At 36.4% G+C, this 27,855-nt stretch overlaps 1 protein-coding gene and 2 long non-coding RNA genes across 5 annotated transcripts in view; 2 read left to right on the top strand and 1 right to left on the bottom strand.

Annotated features, from left to right (window-relative positions):
- The first annotated feature begins 7,080 nt into the window (after nucleotides 1-7,080).
- Nucleotides 7,081-8,993, top strand: LOC130571928 (uncharacterized). Its single transcript, XR_008965139.1, has 4 exons — nucleotides 7,081-7,136; nucleotides 7,735-7,790; nucleotides 8,050-8,103; nucleotides 8,956-8,993. It is a non-coding gene; the product is annotated as an uncharacterized LOC130571928 (long non-coding RNA).
- A 9,397-nt stretch (nucleotides 8,994-18,390) lies between these two features.
- On the top strand, nucleotides 18,391-22,038 carry LOC130571927 (uncharacterized). The gene is made up of 3 exons (XR_008965138.1): nucleotides 18,391-19,583; nucleotides 19,760-19,848; nucleotides 19,948-22,038. It is a non-coding gene; the product is annotated as an uncharacterized LOC130571927 (long non-coding RNA).
- A 1,469-nt stretch (nucleotides 22,039-23,507) lies between these two features.
- The window catches only part of LOC130571926 (alpha-2,8-sialyltransferase 8E-like), a 41,834-nt gene continuing 37,486 nt past the window's right edge, over nucleotides 23,508-27,855 (bottom strand). For all 3 annotated transcript variants that reach the window (XM_057363250.1, XM_057363247.1, XM_057363249.1), the window contains 3 exons: nucleotides 27,280-27,392; nucleotides 26,840-26,920; nucleotides 23,508-24,380 (listed from right to left, as the gene is read on the bottom strand). In XM_057363250.1, coding sequence (XP_057219233.1) covers nucleotides 23,918-24,380; nucleotides 26,840-26,920; nucleotides 27,280-27,392 — 657 coding nt within the window. In that variant the 3' untranslated portion in view covers nucleotides 23,508-23,917. The remainder of the gene's footprint in view (nucleotides 24,381-26,839; nucleotides 26,921-27,279; nucleotides 27,393-27,855) is intronic.

Genomic DNA, 27,855 nt, shown 5'->3' with positions numbered 1-27,855 from the left:
GATGTGTATTATATTCTTTAAATTTTTGTCGTATTTCATATATCTCAAGTTTTAAAGAACCATTGTTAACAATATTAAAATGACTTGTTATTATAAAGATTCTAACTTCATATTAAATAATGTTAAGTGACACTTCTTCTACACAATAATTATATAGAGCAAGTCTTATAAAAACTTCCCTGTCACTTTTCAAAAATCAGCCCAAAACACAGAGCCAGGAAAACACTAAATTTTTTCACTGTCTAGAAGAACATTTATTTTGATAGTTCTTCACTAATTTAGTTACTGTATGAAGAAAGGGTATACCCAATTAGCACAGACGCAATATATTAGATAGATATCCGGATAGTTTTCGATAACATTATCTCATAGATTAAAACAAAACGTTTACATCTACCTAATATGAATTAAATAAATATACTTGCAACAATTCCTTAGCGGTCGCTGAACCCTCTAACAACGTCGAGGGGTCTGTTCCTGCAAAATATATCGTATAACATTAAATATCAGGATTGTTTTTGAACATTTACCTAATAATTAAAAACAACACTTTTACTTCAACTGTGGCCTGTGCGTGCATGCGTCCGAGTGCACATGCGAGGCTGAGAGTGCATCGTGTCTGCAGGCAGACTGTATTGAGAATTTAAACAATTCAACTTTCAGTTTAAATGGATTAGTCTGCGTAGTCGGTACAAATGATAACCCTTTGTTTATAGGATACTTTCTTCAGACTCCGATTAGAATGTGATCAGTTAAATAGAAAACTAAATTGGTGTTCTTCTTTTTTACATTTATCTTCTTTTGTTATCTATTTAATCACGTGCTCATGTGGCTTACAATATATTGGCAAAACCAATCGTCAATTGAATATTCGCATTAATGAACGCAGGAGTTCTTTAAGAAGAGCAGACATTCATTCTCATGTGGCAAGACACTTTGTGGAAGCTGGCCACAAACTCAGTGACATGAGATTCTGTGGTATTCACGTGCAGCATTATTTAAACCTTAAACATATCAATATCTTAGTTAAATTAATGGTTTGTTTTTGTTTTCACTAGTAACAATGCTGTTCACAGTAATATGCGAAGGAATGAAGAAACTGATAAAAGTAGATGGAGCAGATTACACCAGTTTAATGACTCAAGGTATGTCATTTAAATTTAAAAAAAAGTATACTCTTGGTTATTGATGCTTATTGTATTATAGCGTGCTATCAGTTACTGTGTCGAGTTTTGAGAAGAAACCTCTCTGTCTCCTTTTAACCATAGTCAAGAAGAAATTTTCAATCAGTGACAAAACGACACAATCAGTGATATTACAAGACGACACTGGTGTGGAGGTGGATGAAGATGTATTCACAGACTTGCTGGAGGAGAGATCACATGATATCCTATGGATTGTTGTTGACAAAGATTCAGGTAGGTGTGTCTGTGATATACGAACATGGAAAATGGATTTGAGGAAGTCACTGTTTCCATGAAGCAGTCCACATTAAAATTACAAAAAAATATAAGGAACAACAGCAGGTATATGCTGTAGAGCTTTCCCTAACATGCCGTAGATCTTGAGATTGAAACAACATGACCACACATTTAGATTTCCTCATTCTAAGCATTTTCAGCTTTGAGAAAACATCTTGTTGACAAACATTTAGAAATTTGGCTCATAAAATTGATTCATACCTAGCATTTAATTTATTACATTTTTGTATGTTTGTTTAACGTTTCTCTTTATTTAGCTTTCAGAATGCTCAGTCCTCGATTCTTCCTGTAGCTCTTTCAGTGTCGTCTGAGACTGATGACAGTGCTGGGTCAAGCTCCAAGAGATCTTGTTTTGATGGAGTTTTTGAGGCAAAACAGGTGAAAATCAAAATTTACTAGCTGGATTGGATAGCAGTTATTGACTTTGTTATATTATGAACACATTACAGAACACAATGTTTTTCATTATAGTTTGTTAGAGACATTTTAGAAAAGGCAGGAGGACCTGCGATTTTGGCTGAATATAAAGAACATGGAAAACTCACAGACTCAACCCGGCGACACTTGGTTAACATTGTTGTTGCGCACATTACTGACAAAGAAGTGTAAGCACAGTTTAAACTATCAGACTTAGTAGATCAATTCATATTTGAATATTGTTATTGTTCTTTTTAAAGCCGTGTCCCTTCTAAGGAAACAAAAACTCATGCCTTGGGAATTGTAACACTGTTCCCATCACTGAAGGATCCATACTCAAGAACTGGATATGTAAGTACTTGACATTTTACTCATTTTCATAAATAACTAATAGAAGAATTTTAAACGAAATGCTGAAGGATTTTATTATGGCTTTAAGCAACTCTTCTCACTTTCTCATTCATGTCTAGAACAATGACAAGTTAAGACTTCACAACAATTTTTTTGTTTTTATGTAAAGGAGCATTTTTATGACCATTAGAGCAACCAAGGATACATTTCTTGGTGACTCATAACAGTTTCACGGCAAAGCAAACACCCCGGCGGACACCACAGCAAGAAGGATGCTAGGTCAAGTGGAACATCAGACAGTGAGGGCAGTGGAGGACCAACAGCTCATAGAGGAACTTGCAACCGTTTGGAACTGCAGTTGGAGGGTGACCAATGCAAAGAAGCGATATCTTTCATGAATCATTGTGCAGAAAAGGATCTGATTTTTGAGAAGATGAAAGCAACATTCAAGGACAGACAGCTCCTTATTCATGATGCAGTGAAGTCCAATACAGTCCTTTCAGTTTTTCCAAGATTTCTCGACCCTAAGGGATTGGTAAGATACAGTTGATGGGTACAACGAGAGGAGAAAATTTAAGGTTTTCTGTAAAGATGATGTTAATATTTGTCTGCTACTCACGATCGGCTAATTTCTGTTAATCCACATGTTGTTGTTTTTTGCAGGATGGGACATCGACATGTCCTCTATTTTACTCCTGGCCAACCTTTTGCCACCTTCAGCTGAGATGAGCATCAGAGAGAGAGGCAATGGACCACATTGTGCAGTTTCACAAGGTTTGCATGGAAACATAAGTGAGCTGTCATGGGTCATGTAATTGGTTATATGCTTTCTAATATGTTTTTCTTTTATTCAGGCTTGCCGTTGTCTTAACTGAACACATTAACAAGACTGAAGGCCTTTAACCACATCTCCTTGCAGTTGGCTCAGCAAAGAACGTCATCCATGATTTTTACATCGTGCTGGATGGAAAACTGCTTCCATGTCAGGCAAAGTCTTCCCTTGCTGCCTTTGATGAACTTTTTAAAGCATACTTTGTCTTTAGCGTGTCATACCCCCCACTGCTGAAGTGCAATGTATACATTCATCCAGACAACTATCTACAAGATAGGTCTTGGTACAGTTCGTGAAACCCCTTAAGGACCTACGAGCTAAACTTTTGAATTGGTTAAGGTAGATTAAAATGTTTTGCTACTTTGTTTGCAAACTGGCACATTGTAAAATCAATGATCTTGTTCGTCACCTAAAACTTATTCATGCTTACTATCCAGGGAAAAAATTAAACCTGAAATGTGCACAGAACAATTGTAAACGCAGCTTCATGACTTATGCAGGATTTCGAAAACACTTAAGTAGTGTTCATGGAGATGACTATCTAGACCAAATTGTGACTGAAAATCAAACGAAGATAATGAACAGATTGAGATAATGTCAGATTTAAATAATGATGTTGAAATACCAGAGACATCATGCAATGATAAAAGGAGAGGTGCTGAAACTCAAGAAATGTGTGAATCCATTACCGCTAGATTGTAAAACAGTGGAGTAGCAACCAGTGTTGTAACATCTGTAGTATTGGATATGGAAGAACAGGTACATGAAATTCATTCAAATATCAAAAGTGAGGTGATGAATCTACTTCCAGCTGATGATTTTGAAACATCATCTAAAATTGAACACTGTTTTGATAATCTTGATGATCCATTCTCAAAACTAAGTACAGAAACCAAATAGAAAAAATATTTCTGTGAATGTAAAGTGTACTCAAAAATTCAATCCAATTAATTTGACGTGTCTGGTTTTACATGTTAAAAAAAACGTATTGTTAATTTTATAAGGGATGTTCATGCATGCCATGTTTAAAAAAATAATACTTGAGAATGTTTTTAGAAATGAAATTGGCGTTACAAACATGTAATTTCTGTTTTGTATTGATGTATATTACATTTTATAGTGCAGTCTTATATTACTCTTTCTTTATTGATTCTTGCACTTATTTCTGATGTGTCAGAAAACAGAAGTTATGCTTTCAAATGTTTTGAATTCAAAATTGCTTTGGGTTTCTGAAATGATCGCATGTTCTTTAAAACAAATTGCAACTTTCAAAATTCATATTTCAGAAATAAATAAAAAACGTTCTATATACGTTCGTTTCATCGTTGTGTATATATAGTACAAAATAAGTAATCAATATTAATTAACATTAATAATTGGTATTTATTAATTAATACTAACACATTGCTGGTGTTGTGTATTAAATCTTACAATAGTGTACATTTTAACACTAGTGGGAAAAGATAACAATGTGAAAGGATGTACATACACTTCTGTTGGGTGTACTAATTTACTCTGAGAGTTATGTACATATTTAACAATTTCAAAAGTGTTATTTTAACTCCAAAATGGAGGGAGTCATATGTACATTTTCTGAGTGTTGATTTTGACTCAGTTTGAGTCAACTGTACACTGCCGTTTTTGCTGTGCAGAGATTGATCAATTCCAGAAGAGGTGGTGATTCTAATAAGAGACTGTTACAGAATGAGGCTAAATGGATTTATTATATGAACTGTGTACATCCCAAGGGCTTGGATGAAAAACTTGTACGATCATGTTTCTTATAAAATAATGATTTTTACAATTGCTATTATGGAATTATATATAAATGTATTGTTAGACTTTCAGACGTTACTTATATCGTATTTTCCATGCTGAATGATTATTTTGCTTTTGAAAACTTCTTTTGTCTGACTGATCATGTGATCTCATCCAACCATGTGACACTTTAAATCAAGAAGGCTTCTGTATCTCCACATTGTTTGACTGCCATTGACAAAGGTCACATGTCACTGAAACGTTTGCTTGCCTTTGTTCCTCAGTAAAGCATGCTTTTTATCTCACAGTTGAATATTTGTTCCTTTTTTGAGCCATAGTGTGCAGTCCTTCATGAAGAGTTTTTGACCATTTGGATTATTTTGGGTCACGCACCTATTTGGACTGTTACAAAGGCTATTGTGCATAATTCTGATCATTTTGTGTCATTTTGTGCAAAGAACGGATTACTACATGTTGTACATTTTGTGTATTCTGCGACGTGAGACGGCAAGCAGACAGTTGGTTAAGCCATACTGTCTGCTCCCTGACCTGGGCCCCAGCGAGTCAAGTTTTAGCATTAGCATTAAGACTTTTAGAAACAAGAAACTAACTGTAGTTTCTTGTTGTCAACACTTGTTTGTATGATTGTTCCCTCTGATTGTTTGGTGTATTATGTTTGCCAATTGCTTGTATTACTTTGTAAAGTGACTTTGGGTTCTTGAAAGGCGCTATAAAAAATAAACATTATTATTAAAAATTATAAATGTAAGAAGAAAATATATGTATGTCAGAAGAAAATATATGTATGTAAGAGAAGAATGTATGTATGTGTGAGAGAGTATAGTGAAAACGGAAGGTGTATGATGGAAACGGAAGGCAGGTCATGCAGATGCTATCATAACGTTCAGGTGAGGGTGTGATCAGCATGGCTGTATGGAAAGCCGTTTGGGTCATATTTCGCCATCAACCAGACGCCTGGTTTTACGGTGTTTAAGACTTACAGACGCCGCAAAGTACGGCATTTTGTAGCTCATGCGCTGTAAATTACAGCGTTTTCGCTGTAGAAACGGCGTTAATAACGGAGTTTTAAGTGCAATGCGAAATGCCGTTCATTTCGCCGTTTGGACTTCCATAGTACGCCGTAAAGGACGGCGCTTCCGTGTATCAAAGACGCCATAAAAAGCGGCGTTTTCTATAATATTGAAATCAGCCCCACCTTTTCTACACAGTCCAGCCCCTCCAATGAATAGAAAGACCTATGTAGTAGAATGTCGATCTGAATAACGTTTCCTGTTTTTAATTTTATTGCGAATAATGTTTAGACTTTCATTATGTGATATTTTTCCATTGGGCACATTTTTCCTCCTTTTCATTTATCATATGTGTACAAAAGGCATATTTTTTAGAGTGTGTATGCTCATGACTCTGTGTACGTTCATGTTTGTAAAATGCATTGACTTCTTTCACAACCGTGTCAGTCTCGGTAGCGCAGTGGACCGCGTGCGCAGCAGCAGCACAGTATCGCCTTTGACGACAGGAGTTTGACTCCGCGGTCTGACCATATTCTTCGTTCCTTTTGAGTTGGTTTATTGGGTCATGTTTTTAAATGTCGGAACACTACCCTGTTGCTGACAACTGATTAAATGACAAGAAACGCTTAATAATAAGCCAACCGGTTTAAGGCCTTAATGCATGTAACAAGTCTGCTTACTGTACAGTGGCTGTTGTGAGTATGTTGTTATTGATTAAAAATGATTTCCCATACGAACGCATTTGTTTTTCTATTTACATATAGACTGTACATGCTGCATGCATTCAGTATAAAACGCTACCCAACAAACAGGTGACATCTGCCTGACGTGCAGATCATGTCTATATTGCGTCACTCGGTCCAGGACCATATCTGTAGGTCTGCACGACGTTCAATTGCAGTACGGTATCTGGACGTCTGACTAGACCTATCTTGGACGTAGATATGAGGTTCAATATTTATTACGTCTAGCTAGGAGAGTTTTTGGACGTCTGTTCATGTGCAAGACTGGTACAGAAAATTAATGTCATTTTTTATATAACACTTTTTTTATAAATGGATGTTACATTTTATATATAATACTATAATATATAAACTTTCCCAATTTAATACTCGCGTGCCAAAAGCATGTGAAACAAACTGAACGGGCGAAGCTCAAACAGAAGGTGGCAGTAATGCTACAAACCAGATGCCAGCTGCCGTAAAACACTAAAGAAGCAGCAGCAGTCAAGCAGTCCGCGAAAGAAGCCATCACGCGCACAGTGAGGTAAAGTTATTTTTACTTAACCGTTTTATTTAAATTAATTTTAAAACGCAAGCCCACTACAAAAGAAAAAATATATTTAAAAATATCAAGACCGTAAATGATGAAATCAATTTACATCATAAGGACAGTCAGGGAAACTGTTTGTTTTTCGCTTTCAGTCTGAGAGGAACTAGTTCTGTCTTCACCGGTAATAAATAGCCAGTTGAAACTAAATAAAGGGTCATAAAATTGACGGACTGTTTTTCTTATATTAATGTAAAGTCAAGCTTCTATAAGCTTTAAAATGACACTCATTGTGTGTTTGTCAAGGAAGTGGTTATGAAGTATCTAACCTTAACATGATAGGTTTAATAAGAATAATATTAAGGTAGCAATAAGGCCTCACTGATTTATGAATATGTCACGTATGCTTGGTGTTTTTGGGCACATACCTATTCATAAAACAGAGCCTTTAACCATGGGAATTTAAACAAAGTAAAATAATTGTCTTCTCTGATTTGTTTTAGTGTTGAATGTTTTAGTTAATTCACAAAGACTTTTGCAATAAAACTAACTACTATTCATGTTTCTTCTTTTTCTCCTTTCTGCTTGTCAACAGAAGCTACATACACCCTAAAGGCTCTTTTAAGAGCCATACTCAACGTCTTTGCCCTTGTAAGTATATGTTGACTTGTGGTCAGACACTTTCTCAGTATTTAGGTTTAGATTACATAAAACTACATTGCCAGCAAGTCGGACTCATCAATGTCTTAATAAAGGCATTAAAGGGATAGTTCTTTTAAAATACAACCTAGCAACCTGCACCTTATTTGCTATGTTCATATGCCTCAATAATTATTATTCTTTACAGATATTTGCAATATCTCACTTATATTGAATTATGTTTAATTTTCTCCCGTCTGCTTGTCAACAGCAGCTACACACACCCCAAATGTTCTTAGCCATATTACCCAGCGTCTTTGGCTTTGTAAGTACATGTTTTGATTAAACTCAATAACAATAATAGACGTAGAAGACGTGAAAGATTATTTAACGGTTTTATATTAATTTGTTTAATAAAATAAGCCCACATTAAAACAAAAGGACATATAAAAGACAGAATAATAATAGGATAAATAGAACTGTCTGAGGGGAATAATTTGTTTTTCAGGGTAATAATGGTCGCTTTTACATATGAAACTCAATAAATTGTCATGATTGGCTTTTGCAGTAAATGTAACAGATTAACTTCTGACACAAACTGGCTTTCCGTCGTTTTGTGCTACCTAACACTTGTCTTCACTATACACTGTTAAATGCTGTTATGTCGTTGCCATTAAATGCTGTTAAATCTGTGTGCTGTCATTTGTGATAAAGGAGTATCAGCCAGTCTCAGAGAATCTCCATCGTTTCAGTTATGTCTGTCATTTTAACATTACAATAAAATAATTATACAAATAGTATCAATAATATCTTTATTTTGTAAATTATCACGCTGTCTCACAAGCTGGTCCATGCACTTATAGAGACAGAAAAGTTGTTAAGGGGTTGTAAACTCTCAGATTAGACTGTGGTGTGAAGCAGTCTACTTAATGATTGAGAAACGCTGTCTTAAATGAATAATTATTCTAGTTAAAGTTATTCTGAACACACACACGTATGTAATAAATGTAACCCTTTTTGCTGTCTGCAAGCAGATCATTTTAACTGCCAGGCACATTCTTGGATTTATCTTAGATATTCATATTAACATAATTCTCAACATTTGATAAGGACTGTACTGTAATATTGTGTAATGTCAACAATTGTGAGTAACAATATTCTTTCCTTCATTTATTAGATTTTGCATTTTCCGCCACTGCCTCCAGAGTTTTTTCTAGGCACCTCTTGTTTCGAGGTTAGTAATTTTTTAGACAAAGAATTGCTGGTAAAACAGCTGGTAAATAAAAACTAAAATATAGAATTTCAAGTGTGTATTAACAAAATAATTGGAGAACAAGATGCATCATAAATTATTAGTGATGCTTTGAAAAAGCATAAGTATTGTTATTCGAACATACATACTTATAATTATTCTTGTTCCGCCAAAAGTTTGGCACGCTACTTGTCCCGCAGCTTTTGACGTAGACCCATGAATGAATACATCACATCGACGGGCCTATTCGGGAATGGTGTGCTATGACTTTTATAAGCGATCGGGTCGGGGGGGGTGCGATATTGGGGCGAAAAACCACCCGAAAAATCCCATTGACTTAACATTGCACCCAACTTTCAGGGATCGTAGCTCCGAGCGAGGATATCGTAGAAACATGAAAATAATACACGATTTGAAGGGGTTATCAGGCTCTATAAGAACATCACTCACAGTGGGGTGTAAGTTGCACCCCTGGGGTGTAAGTTGCACCCCTGGGGTGTGAGGGCCTCCCAAAATTTCTGTATACATATAATGGCGCCCATAGACTCCCATTCAAAACCTAGATACCTATATATTCACGTGTTATTTTTTCGATTTGGACCCATGAATGACTACATCAAATCGAGCGGCTCATTGAGGAATGGTGTGTGATGACTTTTGGAAGCGATCGGGTGGAGGGGGTGCGATGGGGGGGGCAAAATCCCGAAAAATCCCATTGATTTAACATTGCGCCCAACTTGGACGGGTCGTAGCTCCGAGTGAGGATATTGTAGCAACATGAAAATAATCAGTGTTGGGTGTAACTAGTTACTAAGTAATTAGTTACTGTAATTTAATTACTTTTCCCTTGAAAAAGTAAAGTAAGGGATTACTCTTATTTTTTCTGTAATTTAATTACAGTTACTTTTGATGTAATTAAACTAAATACTTTGTGTAATAGTGGAATTGACATTAAAATCTGTGCTTTAATATATAATTCTCACATTTGTAATACTTTGGTCAGTTAAAAATACTACTTTATGTAGTTTAATATTATTTATTTGAATGAATTAAAAGAGCCCTTTCATGTCTATCCTTGAATCACTTAACTAATCAAGGTTGATGTAGGATATAGAAAGTAATTAGTAATAAGTAACTAAATACTTTTTGGAGAGAGTCATTTGTACAGTAATCTAATTACACTATTGAATATGTAATTAGTAACTAGTAATTAATTACTTTTTGAGAGTAACTTACCCAACACTGAAAATAATACACGATTTGAAGAGGCTATCAGGCTCTGTAAGAACATCATTCACAATGAGGTGTAAGTTGTACCCCCGGGGTGTAAGAGCCTCCCCAAATTTTCCAATCACAGGAAGCATGCCCATATAAGGCGTAAAACGTCCCGCGTTGAATATCTTAGCAGTACAACCACTTAGAGACAAGGGGGTGGGCTCATTTGACTGAGACAACCAATCAGTGTCACATGATCATTATGAAGATATTAAGCCACGCCCATAGCAACCATTTACAGCAACGTAGCAACCGATCCCATAGACTACCATTATAAAAAGTCCATAAAGATATCTTTGCAGAACAGTGTCGTAGAGACAAGGGGGTGGGCTCATTTCACTCAGACAACCAATCAGTGTCACAGGATCATCTTAAAGCTATTAAGCCACGCCCATAGCAACCATTTACATCAACCTAGCAACTGATCCCATTGACTCCCATTATCAAAAGTTCATATGGATATCTTTGCAGTACAGTGTCGTAGAGACGAGGGGGTGGGCACGTATTACTCAGGCAACCAATCAGTGGCCCAGGAAGTTCATTCCACGCCCATAGCAACAAAACATCTCAACTTAGCAACCGTTTAACAACACCTACATCTCTTCATCAGAACATCATAGAGAGATGGGGGTTGGTTTGTTTCACTTGTGGGTTTAAGCATAATCAGTTAGCATATGCTAAGCCACGCCCATAGCAACCAAACAGGTTAGCCTAGCAACCATTTAGCAACACCTATATCTCTGTATCAGAACATCTTAGAGTCATGTGGGTTGGTTAGATTCATTAGTACTTAAAGTGTCATCACCCTTGTGCCGAGTTCTGTGGTTTGCCACGAAAGCATCACTCACAGTTTCTTTAGAAAATGTACTATCTAGTGTTTTTTATACTGTATAAACTGTGTATTTTATCCCCTACCCCTAAACCTAAAGATCATAGAAAACTTTTCGCATTTTTAGATTTTTAAAAAATATTGTTCTTTACAATTTATCCGCTTTTTTGCCCATGACACGAGTCCCATGTGTTGGTGTGCATTCAGGTTTAGGTCCCCACCGGGATATAAAAACATGTCCACACAGTCACACACGCTGTCACACCTGTCAACTGGAGTGTCCTTGTGCTTCACTAAAGGGCACTTCCCACAACACCTGGACTATCATAGCACACTACATTGCCCATAATCCTTTGCTAGACTCAAACATGTTCACCTGTTTCCCATTAGCCTTGCCAACTCCACTGCCCTGTGCACTTCAGCTCCAACCCTATTTAAAAACACCTGTCTGTTATTTTTATAGTAATTCAGATTATCTTGATTAGCTGGTTCAGGTTTGTTTGGGTTGGAACTGAACTCTGCAGGACAGTAGATCTCCAGGAGAAGGATTGGGCACCCCTGGTCTATTTAAAGCCCTTGTTTTCATTCATTCTTGGTGAAGTCTTGTTTAGTGTTACACTGTATTTCTGAGTATTGTTTCCTGTTGGATTATTGTGTAATACCTTGGATTGTATTTTTTGTCTTTTGAACCTCTGCTGCCTGCCCCAACCATTGCCTGTGATTTCATCCATGAATGTTTACTGTCTGCCCTGATCTTTGCCTGTTTCTGGAACTCTGTCTATTAAGGCTGCATTTAGATCCACAACCCTTCATGTCTCGGAAGCAATTCATAACACATGCACAAACACAACCACATAGAGACCTCACATTGAATTAAATAAAGTTTTAATTGAATGCAAACTGGTGTGACTCTTTATTTGGCCAGGAGACTGTCTAAAATTAGCCTGCAGTTGACGTTATAAGACGTTGAAAATAAGTCCGCAATGACCACATATGAACTAAATTTGAACTTTCTATAGACGTCCTATGGACGTCAATATTGGACGTCCAGAAGACATCAGAAAAAGACGTCAGAAAAGCTTTCATTCTGGCTCCTCAGGGGATGTCTTACAACATCCGACAAAGACGTCGTTTCGACATACTTTTGCTCAGTGGGTATAAGCTTTTGACGATCAAAAATCTAAAAATGATGGAGACTGTTCACATACAGAAACAATAAGGGAAATGCTGACAAAAAAAGCTATTGTTGTGTTATTATTATATAGATTTTTTTTATGACAAAAACGGCATTTTAAAGGAAAATATTGGCCTGTATTTATAACTTATTTATTGGTAAATACAGAACAACAAGCAGCAAAGGTGCAATTAGAACGAAACGTTTTTCCCTTCATGATAAAAGGATAGCCTATAGCCTACGTCAGGGCTATTCAATTAGTTTGTAATGGGGCCAGTTCATGAAAAGCATCCCAAATGAGGGGCCGGAGAGATATGGCTTGCAACACGAGGGATGACACAACAACAACAAGAAATCCTTTTAATTTTTCCCAAATTCTGTTTTTTCTGTTTTAATTTTTCTGCATTCTGCATTTTACGTCCTTCACTATACAATAATATATTTGCCCACATGAAAAAAATACTTCAGTATACTACAGTATTCACTTATAAACTATATTAAAAACCTGCAGTAGATACAGTACGTTGAACCATACAGGGAAAATAAAAATAGAAATGATAGAATCTTACATAACACATTTGCAAGATTCGTTGCCATTCCGCGTTATACAGCAAAATCTGTTTAATGCCTGAAATCCGTGATTCAATCTTAGGGCCGTGTATGTTGTATTTTTACATTTTTGCCCCATAAGACACACAAAGTTTTTTCCTACATTTAAACATTCTGATGTTGTATGTTAAACTGCACAACAACAACATCAGACCGCAGTAAAGATAGTTTAGCGGTTTTACATTCAGATGTTTTTAAGTTGTGAATCCGCATCGCGCTGCTGTATACAAGTGCATGAACATGTTATCTTATTTTGCACACCGTGATTTGTGAATTCATGTGAAGCGGTTTCCCCGGCATGATATCCGCGTTTTATTTTTGCGACTTTTTTTTTTAAACGCATATAACTCACGAAGCTGAAGACTTAAATACCTAAAAAAGACCGTCATCTTGTCCAGTTTGACAGCAAAGTTTTTGTCTGTCAAATCGTGTTAAGTTGTTAGATACGGAGGATGACAAATACACAGTCTTTACCATTGACAGCTACTTTCAGTGTACATGCACTCAAATTTCATGCCAATTTACTTGTTTACGCTGCCTAATTTGCGAAAACTTTCACAAACAAATTTCATCTTTTTTATATAATCTTACACCTGTGTTTATTATGTCCTGTAATAATAACACTAACGGTTCGAGATATTATACATAATAAGCCTATAAATTAAACAAGACAAGTGAGTCATACAAGTAATGGTACCGTTGTGATTGGTGAATTGTTTCAGTGTTTTCATTGTTTCAATGTTGCTTTACTTAATATGGTTAGTTTCACAAATGGCATTGCAATTTTGTCATGTTCTTATTCATAAAAAAAAGCTGCATAACTCTTATAAGTCACCATAAAAATGTTCACAAATTGACTTATAGTATATAAGTACTAATAGTGATCTATGGCTTTAAAGGGACAGGACACCTACACAACTTAATAATGGCCTCTTACTTAAGTCTTTTTGAGTTTAAAATGAATATTTGATTTGTGAAACATTTCACAGATCAGCATTTGCCCAAAAACATTCCTTGAGTCCTTCAGGTTAAAGGAAATCAGTTTACAGGTTACGACAGTCCATCGCCACTCAACAAATGGCCTAAAATGGTAAAAAACAGTCTTTTTAGACTAAAATCATTTGTGAAAACATTTCATTATTAATTTCATAATTTATTGTGAGATGTGACTTTAAAGGGGCAGGAGACCTAAAAATTAATAAAGGAACAAAACAAGTTAAAAGGGAACATGAAATAACGTCATACATCTGAACGACTGACACAGACAATTAAAACACAAGGACATAAATACACTGGGATAAACGAGAAGACAAGAAACACCTGGAAGACAACCAACATGAGGCCAATAATCAAAAAGATTAGGACTACAAAATGAAACAGGAAACAGGACATACTCAAAAACAAACTAAGAATCCAACTAACAATGAACATGGAACACAGGCTGGATCACAACAAGAACTACATGTACATATGCTTACTGTGTATTTATTATTATGTGTTATGCCATTATTATTATCATATATCATTATTTATTGTTACTTACCTATGTTTATTGTTATTTAGGCCTACATAAACCTTATGATCACAGTTATCATTGTAAATTATCTCAGGATTACAAGAAAAATCTGCATCACATGACAGCCCATCATCATTTAACATATAGTGTTGGGTAAACACTCCTTCATGAAAACTTGCACTGACTGATTTTACTCTCTTAAATTCCTTTGTAGCCTTTTTGGACTGTCAACAGTGTAAAATTAGACACCATCCATTATTTTTTACATAGTAAATTAATGTGTTTGATCAATTTTGATATTTGATGTTCAAGTTTGTTTTATTTCTAAAGCACATTTAAAAACAGCAACAGGCTGACCAAAGTGCTGAACAGTATGGACAATAATATAAACATAAATATATATATATGAAACCCTAAAACCATGACATTCAAATGCACAACTCATCACAATAAAACAAAACAGACAATGCATACAAGAGCAAAGTTCATACTAAATCAAATGCCAAGTCGAAATAGTACGCCTTTAAAGAAGATTTAAAAGCGTGGACAGACTGTGCTGATCTGATATACGCAGGGAGGCCATTCCAGAGCCGGGGGCCAGCAATAGCAAATGTCCTTTCCCCCTTTGCTTAAGCCATGCTCTAGGGGTGGATAGAAGACCCTGAGCCCCAGACCTCAGAGATCGTGTTGGAATATAGGGATGGAGAAGCTCGGACAAATAACTCGGTGCCAGGTTGTGTAGTGATTTAAAAACACAAAGTAAAATTTTAAACTCAATCCTAAAATGGATAGGCAGCCAATGCAGTGATCTTAAGATTGGAGTCACATGGTCTGACTTTCGTTTCCTTGCAATAATTTTTGCAGCCACATTTTTCACCAATTGAAGGCGATGGATAGAAGATTTGGACGCACCAAAGTAAAGGGAGTTACAATAATCCAGTCGGGATGTAATCAGTGCATGAACGGCAGTCTCAAGAGATTTAGTAGATAGAATAGGTTTAATCTTAGAAAGAAGACGCAATTGAAAAAAGCAAGTGCTGATCACTGCGTTTATTTGCCTGTCAATGTTAAGGCTATGATCCCAAAAAACACCTAAGTTCTTGATGCATGGTAGAGAAAAGGAGCTAAGTAGTCCAGATCAATATTGTTGCCTCCACGATTTCCAGGCGGACCAAAGACTGTAACCTCAGTTTTGGATTCATTTAAAAAAAATTGTGGGGGGAAATCAAAATTTTACCTCATCCAAACAATCAAAAAGGGAGTTCCGTGTATCAGGATCATTGCGTTTTATGGGTAGATAAAGTTGCGTATCATCCGCATAACAATGAAATGTTGCCATTTTTAATAATGTAAATAAATACTAAAGAAATAACGAGACTAATAAGTCAAATGTTTATTCAACATAAGTTGGGACAGTAAATAAGGGAATAAAGACATCTAATAAGACTGCATTTATTTATTTATTTATTTATTCAGTTATTTATTAGATATTATTTATTATAATGATCTTGCTTGGTCTATAAACACCATGCACTGTGCTGTGTTTTACCTTTCTGTGTTTTTCTTATTTGCTCCTGTAAAGCTGCTTTGGAACAATGCACATTGTGAAAAGCGCTATATAAATAAAATTGAATTGAATTGAATTGAATATTTGGGGTAGCAAAAAATAACAAGTGGCTGTGTGCGATTAAGCCTCCTATGAACACAAGGACGATCAGTCCAAGGACTTGATTAAATCCAAATTGTTATTATTGTTTAATCACGATTATTTTAACCTGAAGGACTCAAGGAATGTTTTTTGGGCAAATACTGATCTGTGAAATGTTTCACAAATCTTAATAGTCATTTTAAACTCAAAAAGACTTAAGAGGTCATTATTAAGTTGTTTAGGTGTCCTGTCCCTTTAAAGCCATAGATCACTATTAATATTCAGTTCAAATACACATAAGGCCATGCGAAATAGTCAAATCAATTTGTGAAAGTTTTCACAAATGAAGTTAAGTCTAAAGAGAGGGTTTTTCACCATTTTAGGCCATTTGTTGAGTGGCGATGGACTGTCGTAACCTGTAAACTGATTTCCTTTAACCTGAAGGACTCAAGGAATGTTTTTTGGGCAAATACTGATCTGTGAAATGTTTCACAAATCTAAATAGTCATTTTAAACTCAAAAAGACTTAAGTAAGAGGCCATTATTAAGTTGTGTAGGTGTTCTGTCCCTTTAAAGCCATAGATCACTATTAGTACTTATATAAGTCAATTTGTGAACATTTTTATGGTGACTTATAAGAGTTATGCAGCTTTTTTTATGAATAAGAACATGACAAAATTGCAATGCCATTTGTGAAACTAACCATATTAAGTAAAGCAACATTGAAACAATGAAAACACTGAAACAATTCACCAATCACAACGGTACCATTACTTGTATGACTCACTTGTCTTGTTTAATGTATAGGCTTATTATGTATAATATCTCGAACCGTTAGTGTTATTATCACAGGACATAATAAACACAGGTGTACGATTATATAAAAAAGACGAAATTTGTTTGTGAAAGTTTTCGCAAATTAGGCAGCGCAAACAAGTAAATTGGCATGAAATTTGAGTGCATGTACACTGAAAGTATGCTGTCAATGGTAAAGACTGTGTATTTGTCATCCTCCGTATCTAACAACTTAACACAATTTGACAGACAAAAACTTTGCTGTGAACAAAATCACAAATCAAACTGGACAAGATGACGGTCTTTTTAGGTATTTAAGTCTTCAGCTTCGTGAGTTATATCCTAATGATTTTTGGCATAAAAGAAAAATCGATAATTTTGACCCACACAATGTATTTTTGTCTTTTACTAAAAATGTTCCCGTGCTACTTAAGACTGGTTTTGTGATCCAGGGTCACATATGGGGGTGTGGTAGGATAAATAAAAGAGGCTATACACGCCAGTTCACACAGTTATTTTTCAGAGTGTTTATTCAACAAACACCACAATGCCCAAGCAGGTTTTTCTACATTCAAACATGTTCATTTGTTGTATTTTGAAACTGCATAACAAAAAAGGAAAATTCAGTGAGTGAAACAACATTAACCTACACAGGCGCTATTCTCCGCCCTTGCCTCTGTACTTTTGAAATGGTGGTCCTATTCGTGCTAAAAAAAAATCAGAAATGAAACTAATAAAAGTTCTCATCCGTCATCGTCCTGTTCACCGCGTCTCACAGGAGAGGAGGCTTGCGAGTCGCGCTACTCGCCTAACGTCACGTGACTCCTGCTTGGTGTTGCTGCAGCTCGTGCTGTATGGAACAGGCGCGCGTCACTTCAGTACTGTAGGGTCCGTTCCCGACTGAACTACATTTATTCTAGAGATTCTTTTTCACACTATGCTACTTGAAGGGCCGGAACGGGCCGCCAATTGAATAGCTCGTCCCGACACCCTCAAAGAGTTAATTTCAAGGGCTCAGCCGTTCGAATGGAGTAGGGCATACGGCTCACTTGCGTTTGGAAAATGCATTTTCCCTCACTTTAAAAGCCGCTTCACGTGAGAAAAAAACATGGAAGTTTCCGCTTTTACGCAATGCATACCTTGTGAAATACGTTAAACCCTATAGATAAAATCCAGGGTCCTTTATATTGCATAGGATATTTATACATCAAAGAAAATAAATCAAACCGCCTAAACAGTATTTAAGTAACAAGTGACTTTGTATTTGATAGTAATTCGTAGTCACAAAGCTGTTTTACTGTAAATCACACAAGATTTTTTAAAATATAAACTCGTGCACGTATCATCATCAAATGGTAGCCAATTCTGTAACCAACAAGGCTATAAAGCATCTCGAAAATGCTGCTAGAAAAAAAGTTACATTATCATCAACTAGTGATTGTCACCCGACCATTTAAATCTATATTTAACAAACGAGTTCTTGAGTTAAATCTATCTCTCACCTTGTTGTCGTGTTCATTTTGAAGTAGATGACAAATAGACTCGTAAAGATGATCGCAACTGTCAGCAGTGTGAAGCCCCGTTTAAGACAAGTCAGCTCCATTTGAAAGTGGGGGTAAATATCAGACGAAACGGCATTGCCGTGTTTGCTTCTTCTTTTTTGTCGGTCTGAATGTTTGAATTGTTGTTAGAGATAAGATGCGACAGAAAAGGCGGAGCGACTTAACACCTGACTACAGGTGCAGCTGTTTGATCTGGTTCTAAATGAACGCGGATGACACAATTACCAGAGATTCACTTGGATTTGAATCCACGACAAATCATCCATGGCTGGATTTCCGGCAGTACAAGCTAGTGGTGTAAAAATCGAGTCTGTTGATGAGCATTTGATAACTACGAAAGTTAGGCTTATGACTAAATAATGGACACATACTTGTTTTTATTGACCTGTAACCACGCAGCGTAAATATTACCAAATAAATGCAGGTTACAGTTTATTTACAACACATCTCCATTTATTTTAGAATGACAAGTGCGGTGTGTATAGGCCTATATGCTACATTTAAATTTATTTCCCTATGGTTGGGGGATCATATAAGGGGAATGGACTTATGAATAAGGACGATTGCGGGAAGAAGGGAATAGGCTATCCGTTAAAACAGAAATGGACTTGCAGACGAAAACGTTAAAATGGGATCTGCAACGAAATCAAAGAAAGGCAATGACTGAGAAGGGGGAGTCTGCAGACCTGGAGCAGGCGGTTTTACGCCCGTTTTTACTTATTTGTCCAGTAGGGGGCGCTGTACATTAAGAACCACCAGAACAGACCTAAGAACAGATAACGTCATCGTCCATCACGAGTTATGGAAATAATAAAAACGTGTTCAAGAATGCATTTTACATATTTACTGCACTTTAAACCAATAGCTTGTCTAATAAATACATTAATGACTTACAGAGACATGTGGCAATGTTTTAATGACATTCTCAATTTCTTTGCACAGTCCATCATCAGTGGCCAAAAGAAATCAAAGTGGCTTGACATATTTTGCAATCCTTCAGCAATACCATGCTTGTGCCTGTATACGTTGACAATCAGGACCAAATTGATGACATCTACATTCACCTCACTTAATTTCTGGACAGGACACCCACACAGACTCACAGTGACACAATCAAGTTTATTATGGATGTCCTTTTTCCAGAGGTGGGTCCTGTGTTAGCTGTGCTCCTCAGATTTATTTTGTAATTGCTTTAAAACAAATGTTTTGGATAATGTAGAAAGGACACTCAGTTTTGTTGTACAAAAAAATAATTTTGATACTGAAATGATACTACTTGTTTGGGGTGTGACCCATCTTGACTTAACTCTTTCTTTGATAGTCCATCATCTGTTCCCTTGCTGCTTTGGAAAATCTCACCATGCTGGAGGCTGAGGAGGAATTTCTACAAGGGCCTGTCATTGACGAAAGGTATGTAAGGATGCTATAAAGGAGAAATGGTCAAGCATGACATCCTGCCATTATTTCCAATAACAATTTTGTCTACAACTTTACACTTTCTTTTATCAGTGAGCGGGAGCAGTTTGACAGGAGGATTAAGAACATTTTGAAGAAGAGTGGCAACCCATAGGAGTCATTATCGAGAGCCATCCTATAATGATCATCAATCCTGTTTTTGATAATGGTCTTAATAAATAATGTTGTTCACAAGAAACTTGTCATTTTTTTCTTAGAAGATAAAAGACCTTAGAAATTTCTTAAAGTGGTGAATTGTGTTTTTCTTCTTTAAATAGTATGCAGGACACTGTTCTAAATGCACGGCGGATATTTCATTGATGGTTCATATGATTGCACTTAATGTCTGATGGGCTAAATATGGTTAATATTTGGGGAGGGAGTGTTTTTTTGTGCTTTGTGATCTGTTCCTGATAACCTGTTACCTTGTCTTTGTACCTACCTTGTGGATTACCTTGCCCCTGTCTGGATGTTCATTGTTTATCACGTCGTGTCTTTGAGTTTGTAAGTCATTTTAGTTATCTTGTTTCCTTTGTTTTTTTGCCCCCTCGCGGGAAGTCTTTGTTTATGAAGTTTTTATTGCCTTAGTTTCGTTTTCCCCACCGTGGGTGTTTCTGTTGTTTATAAAAGTCTTTCGTGTCTGCATGTGCTGCCTGTGCTTGGGTTCTTCTCTCTAGTTCTTGACACAGTTGCCTGACTCAAAATGATGCTATGGAATAAACAGTAAGAAGCGTAAGAAGGAGCACTAAAGACAGTAAAAATACATATACAGTATTGTCAAATAAATACCTTTCTGGAAGGGTGCAGCTGAACTCATTTTGTGATGTGTATGTGTAAGCAGTTTTAATCAGAACATGATATTGTTGATATTGTCCAATATCTCTGGTATTGGGTTAGCTTCTAGTATATTTGAATGATAGGTTTTGGCTATTTCAGCTACACTATCAATAGTGTGTCTATTTAATTCTTAATGTCTAGTTGCCCGACTCAAAATGATGCCATGGAATAAACACAGTTTTTGAGCCTACATTATTAATGTAGTAAAAAGCATGTTACTCCTGTGTTGGTCTCTTTACATTGACTGCTGTTCATATTGATTTTAGAATTTTATTATTTGTTTAGCTCGGCATGGACTTGCTTGCCACTACATACAGCAGTGGCCAAAAGTGATGTCTGGGCAGGCATAATTGTACAATATTTGCTACGCCTCAGAATAAATGAAACCATCAAACTATGGGGTATGGTACAAGATGGACAGAACACTAAACATTTAAGGCATTTAAAATGTCACAATTATTTGGCTACATCATATCAAAGAATATGGGTGCATAATGCATAAAATAAGATCCCATTCAAAAAACCTGGAGGATGGAATCAGAAGTGTTGAAATTTTAACTGGCTTTGAGGTTTTGCCTACAAAAATGTGTCATCCATGTGGCACTCTGAATCTGAAACAAAAGCCCACAGCCCAGCACAACCCTCTTCCACAAACATTATAACATCTGATTAATCATAGCCTACAGTACATCTAACTTCAGTAAACTGTAACCAAGCCCTTCTATATCACATTCGACAGCTGATTCAAAGAATGACGAGCCAGTGCTTATTTCTATAGATTGAAAAGCCATTATGTCATGGCTCTGCTTCATTTAGTCATGTTTTTCTTGGTCCTGTAGCAGAGTCATGACAAAGCCTTTGGTTATGTGTGGAGAGAAACATATTATTGTCCTTTTGACAATAATATACGTTCTCTCCAGTGTCTCTCTGTTCCCGCCATCTCGTTTCCTCGTTATCTTTCCCTGAGTGTTTAATTACCCACACCTGCCCCGTGTCGTTATCCTTTGTCTGTCTTCCCTATATAATACCCTCATGTTTCATTGTCCTGGGTCGGTCATTACGTTGTGTTTGTATGTGCTGCGTTTAGTGTCCTGATGGTCCTTGTGTTTCCAGAGTCTTTTGTTGCTGATTTATCCTGTTATTGTAAGTGTTTAGTTTAGTCTATGTCAAGTGTTGTTTTGGTTAGTGTTTAGTTAGTTTACGTCCCTTTTACTTATTATTATCTTGTTCTTGTTTACACCCCATCGTGGGTTTTTGTTTTGGTCTTTTGTTTATTTTATAAATAAAGTCTTGTCTGTTAACCCCTTACGGCCTGCCTGCATTTGGGTTCTTTTCCTGCCACAGTTCGTGACACATTATTTAACAGGTCATGTATTGGTTGAGTATAATAAGTTATTAATCCCATAAATATGCAAACAGAAACATTTCTAATGCACACTATGAAATCATAAAACCTGAAAATGATGTTTGCACACGTGTTGCTGTAGCACGAAATACTGATGGAGGGCAGGAAGTATTTCAATTCAGCAGAAAAACTGCTCCTCATCATAACATAAATGAAAGGATCACGAACAACATATGTTGTGATTTTGTTTATACCTTTCTCTTGTAATAGTGTCTAAACCTGTACAGTACGGACTTTATGGATCTTGTCCATTCTGCTTTTCAAAGAAATGTCCCTGGGTTATCAGTGTGAGAAGCCCTACAGAGTATGAGTAATACGAGGAACAGTAGGCCTACTGATGTTCATTCAACTGATTAGCCTTAGGTTGTATCAGTGTTGTCTCTGTGAACCAAACTACAAAATAAAATCACTCTTTAACAGTACGCAGCAAAAGTTTATTTAAAAACCCTCAACTGTCAAGGGCCCAAATTCTTTTTTTTAACTATTTAGCTGCTAATATCAAAATGTAAAAGAATCCTGACAAATTATATATCGTTGGAAAGCTCCAAGTCTCTAGTTTTCAAATTCTTTTTCCTTTTTTGCGATAGGATAAACAAAGTTAAGGTAATCTGCTAAATGTCACAGGCCCACAGGTGGGCCCAAAACGTTGTAACAGAAACAACTGTAATATTCTCTTCTAAAACCTAAAGAACTATTGACAAACTATATATCGATGGAAAGCTCTTTTCTAGTAGTGAAAGTAATTTCACAAAATGTCACAGGCCCACAGGAGGACCCAAGTGTTATTGCATAATACTAACACTAATATCTTACTAGGGATGTGCATCTCCATACTGAGGCCGATGTGATACGCATCTCGATGCATAGCCAACAATATGATACATTAAAGATACATATGAAGCAGCTACCGATGCGATCATTCATTTTATGGTGCGATTCGATTCGATACAACACAATTCGATTCAATGCAAGTTCTTTTGTTTTTTTTTCAGCAGGGTAACATATTGAATTGCATGGCATCATATTTTTCTCATTGCAATTCAATATGGTACCCCTGCTGAAAAAAATAATAGACCTTCACCCAAAACACAATTGAATATTTTATGGAATTAATGGTTATAATAGGAATTGTATTGGGTTTGGTTTTAATGGAAACCATAGTGTCTACTGGTATGTGATGGATTCTATTGTTGGCATAAGAACACCATTAAATTCTATTGGAATAATAACCAAAACACAACACAAAAAGGAATTTTGTAATGGGTAACCGAGGTGCATCCTGACTTCTAATGCATATAAACATATATGGGTCTGTGCTTTTATTTAATTTAATATGAAGGTCCAACAAATTATTAATATGGCAAATATCTCCTTCACAAGAAAAAAACGATATTTTATTTATTTATTTATTCATTCCTTCATTCATTTATTTCGGTCCTCATCGCAGACTTTTCACAGTTAATAAAAACACAAATTATTCTAAATATATTATATTACAATAAATATTGTTCTAAAAGCAAAACATTGCGTTAATTATATGTTAAATTCGCAAAGCTCTTTCTATTAATCCTGTGCCTTGTGCAACAAGTTGCTTTTGTATGAATGAAGCCGACTTGACATGATCGCGATCTAATCCTGTTTACATGAAATAATCGTGCTCCCGAACAGGTTTAAGCTAACGGACCTGTTGTCAAAACAACAATTCCAGGATGAGCATCGAAGAACCGAACAATCCAAGATCATGCGAAATCGTCAGATGAGCAACACACACGAGATCTTCAGTTAAGAGCAGGGCTGTATCTGCAGTGTTAGCGCCCCCTGGCTGTGGAGCTGCAGCAAGTTGAGAAACTCTTTTGGCATGGAGTGAACACCACGTTTGGGTCCAACATTGTCATAATAATGATGTGGAACCTCTTGCTGTTGCAGATTGATGTCAAATGGCCAAAATCCATAAACGTGCACGTGATCGCACAGCTCTAGTGCCACATTAATTAACATAAAACCTGTGGAGAGGCGGGTCGCTTTCAAGCCACGCCCCTTCCAGAGACCAGCCAATTTCTTAAGGTAGCTTGGTGAAAAGAAGACGATTTGTTGGTGAGGTATGATCGGCCGGAGCACTTTGAGCGTGTTGATGGCTAGCTGAGTGTTGTATGAATATGAAAATGCTGGAATGATGATTGATGAGTTACCGTACACACTCAAACGCTGCACTAATGGATCTGGACCAACTTTCATCATTTTAAAGCTGTAGAGACACAAATAATAGACACATTAGCAGGTTATCTTAAGCAATTTTTTTATTTTAACTAAATGATATGCCAAACAGTTAACAGTTATTAAATTAATCACAAATGTAAAAACAAAGGGCACATTCTTGCATTCCCTTTGCATTTCCATTTTTATATGTTGGTATTTGTACGCATGCAGATGGATATCTTTGACTGTTGTGTCTAGTTGTTTTATAGTGTTCTGATTTTGCTAAGTCAAGTAGGTAATGTTCCTGGGTCAACAATAAGAAAGTTATTACGTTAAAAAAGAAGTTATATCACAAAACCTAAAACTGTATTCATTAATACAATGTATTTTATAATATAATTTTGTTTTATGTTTCTATATTACGTAATACTTTATAGAAATAATCGAAATGTATAATACACCTTTCGATTACTATTACTACTATATCAATATTTTATCGCTAAACCCTAAGCATAATCATAACCTAGTTCTTAAACTAAAGGGAAACAAGAAGTTGATATAAAAGATGTACAAGCCACACAACACCTAACCCTAAGATATGATCACTGTCTGGAACAAAGAGGTTGAGCAAAGAGAATATCCGAGAATAAGCGTATGATGATGCACATTTAATTGCATTGATGGTGACGTACAGAGCAAAATGTTTGTTTACTCGGAGTCTTATCAGTTATTATCAGTTATCCAGTATGTTTTTTGTATGTTTTTCTTCATACACTTACTATCATCCAGCTGCCTCTGAATGTAAGAATGTAACTTGTGTAAACTGCTCCTCACTCATTTTATCTTCTGCTCTCTTAAATGCGATTTCACAAACTGAGTTGCCTGAAATTAGCTAACTGAATCGCTCTGTTGGGTACTTCTTTAGTATAAAATTTACCAACTCAAATATTTAAGTAAGGCTTTGAGTATTTGCATATTGATATGCAAATCGTCGCTGTCGGGCGGAAACCTCCTATGTCCAAATTTGGTCAATTTCATATTTTTTCACAAATCGATGCTATTGGTCAGTCCCCATGTGGGTCTGTTATTTTTACAAATTATTAACCAATCTAAAGAGTTGAAAATAGCTTGAGAGCAAATCTCTTAACTCCATTGGACACTGCAACTGTCTGAGAAGTCTCGTAACTCCACCTCTTCTTCACTCGGCGGGAGCCTCTCGGTATAACGTATCCTGATTGAAAGTTTTTTAGACAATAACGAGTGAAAATAGTTAGGTTAGATACATTTGAGTAGGCCTGATTTGTTAAAAATTGATAGCTGTAATGCTTCGGTGCAGAAGGAAGCCCGTGAGCCACGAAGGTAAGTTTGCGAGCAGATTCGGCTAATTTCCGCCTATTAGACAGCCTAGTCAGCTCATCGTTTTTTGTATTACATCACTTATAGTTCTTAAACCTTTAAAATAGAGTTTATGAAGATGTATGTAACCACAGTCGTTAGCTTTGGTTAACTATTGAAGCCCTTTCTCTTGTCAAGAGGCTCAACGCGAACGCCGACTTTATTTGCGCGCAGATTAATTTCCGCCTATATTAGACAGCCTGTTCTGGTATTGCATCACTCATAGCTCTAACGTTTAAAATAGAGTTTAGGAAGATGTATGTAACCACAATCATTAGCTTTCATTAGCTCTTAAAGCCTCGTCTCTCGTTTAAAAACAGTAGGCCTGTCGCGATAAACAACTGTTTGTTTTGCGATATATTGCATCAGAAATAATTGCGATAGTCGATATTATTGCCATTTTATGCTACTGATTACGTAATGATAATATTACTGTTTTATGGTTAAGTTTAGGACAAATTAAGATGTACTCCTTTTGAAGAGCAGAGCCCTTGATATGTGAACTCTGGAGAGAGCAGCTGTAGCCCATCTCATAACGTGGACGTTTAAAATACACTTGCCCAATGGAATGAAAAATAATGTCTCTATCTGGAGCGACTTTTTGAGTGGTGTCCCCTTCGCAGAGACACACAAATGCGGCATTTGTTTTAGATAACTGTTTTAGGTTAGTTGTGTTGCTGTTTTTGATACCTCCGCATTTAAAAAGTATGTCTCGTTCACGCGCTCATTTGTTTTCTTATCGGAGCGGGAGGATTGTGGCTTTGACGGTAGATTGATTACAATTCCAAGCTGGCTTCAATCATCAGGAAAACACAACTCCTCGAGTAACGCCTTTTCACCTGCCGCTGTCCGCTCCATGTGTGTGACTGTGCACGCCCCTGGGATTGTGTGTGTGCACACGCGAGCGCTGCTTTTGACACACAGACACTGGGCAGGGCCAACAGAGACAGCACGATCGGATAAAATGTTAATGTCATTCATTTTTACGTAAACAAACGCCTATATAAACACAATGGCGATATATTGCATCACCAAAAGCTACCGACGTCAAGTTTATATATCGCACGATAAGTCGATTAATTGATCTAAAAAACAGTGCAATTGGATTCTCACCGTGTGAGCTGACTGGGATTAACAGTGAGCAGATCAGTCTTCAACCCAACATCACTGTCATTAACGGGAGCCATGTTAAACCTGCAGAAAACAATAGCAAGATAAATGGAAAAAGATATATACAGTATATATATATATACTGTATATCATAGCTTATGTATAAAAATTGTTTTAGGCAGAGGGATGAATTTGCCATGCACACCCAAGAACATTGAGCTCATAAAAAATACAGACTGTTCACTTGCCCTCATATGCCACACTATAATCTTTTTCTGTCTTCTTTCCTCAAGATCAAACAGAACATTATCTTAAGAAAACAAGATATCGTACAGTATGTTTTACCTTTATATTTTTTCCTGCTCTAGTGGATAAAGCCTCTGCTCTATAGAAGGTGTTGCACAGCACGAACAATAATGTGGCATCATGGGAAATATTTTTACCTGATGACATAGTCTGCAATGTCAATCTCTCTTCCACAACTACTGTTCTTCAGAATCCCACCACTGCCCACCACAGCACAACGGGCGAGAGAACGCTTACTCCAGGGAAACTCCTTTAAAGGAAAAGAAAAACTGTTCAGAACTGAACAGGCCATGTTTTACAACTGTACTCAAATATGTTGTACAGCCTATAAAACAAGATAAAACAACTAAAAATTGAAATATTTATTAGTATTTGGCACTAGCAGCTCCTGATCATAGGTGGATTTAGGTGGGGCAGATTCTGGGTCATATCGCAAGCTATGACTAACCTTTGATTACTTTGATTACTTTTACATTCAAATGACTGGACACACGCCGAACACTTTTATCAGAGGTCTAGTGTCCTAGCGTAGTGTTTATTGTCAGCCTCTACAGTCATATAACATATAAAAAGCTATCTCAAAATACATATAATTTTATTCTGTTTGTATATTCATTTACAGTTCAGGAAAGGAAAGAACAATTTACCAATCAACTAAGTGCATGGGGAAATAGGTCATTTAACAAGCCAAACACAAACTATTTACATGCTGT

This window comes from Triplophysa rosa, linkage group LG21, assembly GCF_024868665.1.
Source record: "Triplophysa rosa linkage group LG21, Trosa_1v2, whole genome shotgun sequence".
Classification (NCBI taxonomy): domain Eukaryota; kingdom Metazoa; phylum Chordata; class Actinopteri; order Cypriniformes; family Nemacheilidae; genus Triplophysa; species Triplophysa rosa.
Note: the sequence above shows the minus strand (reverse complement) of the source record. Positions and strands in the feature narration are given on the sequence as shown.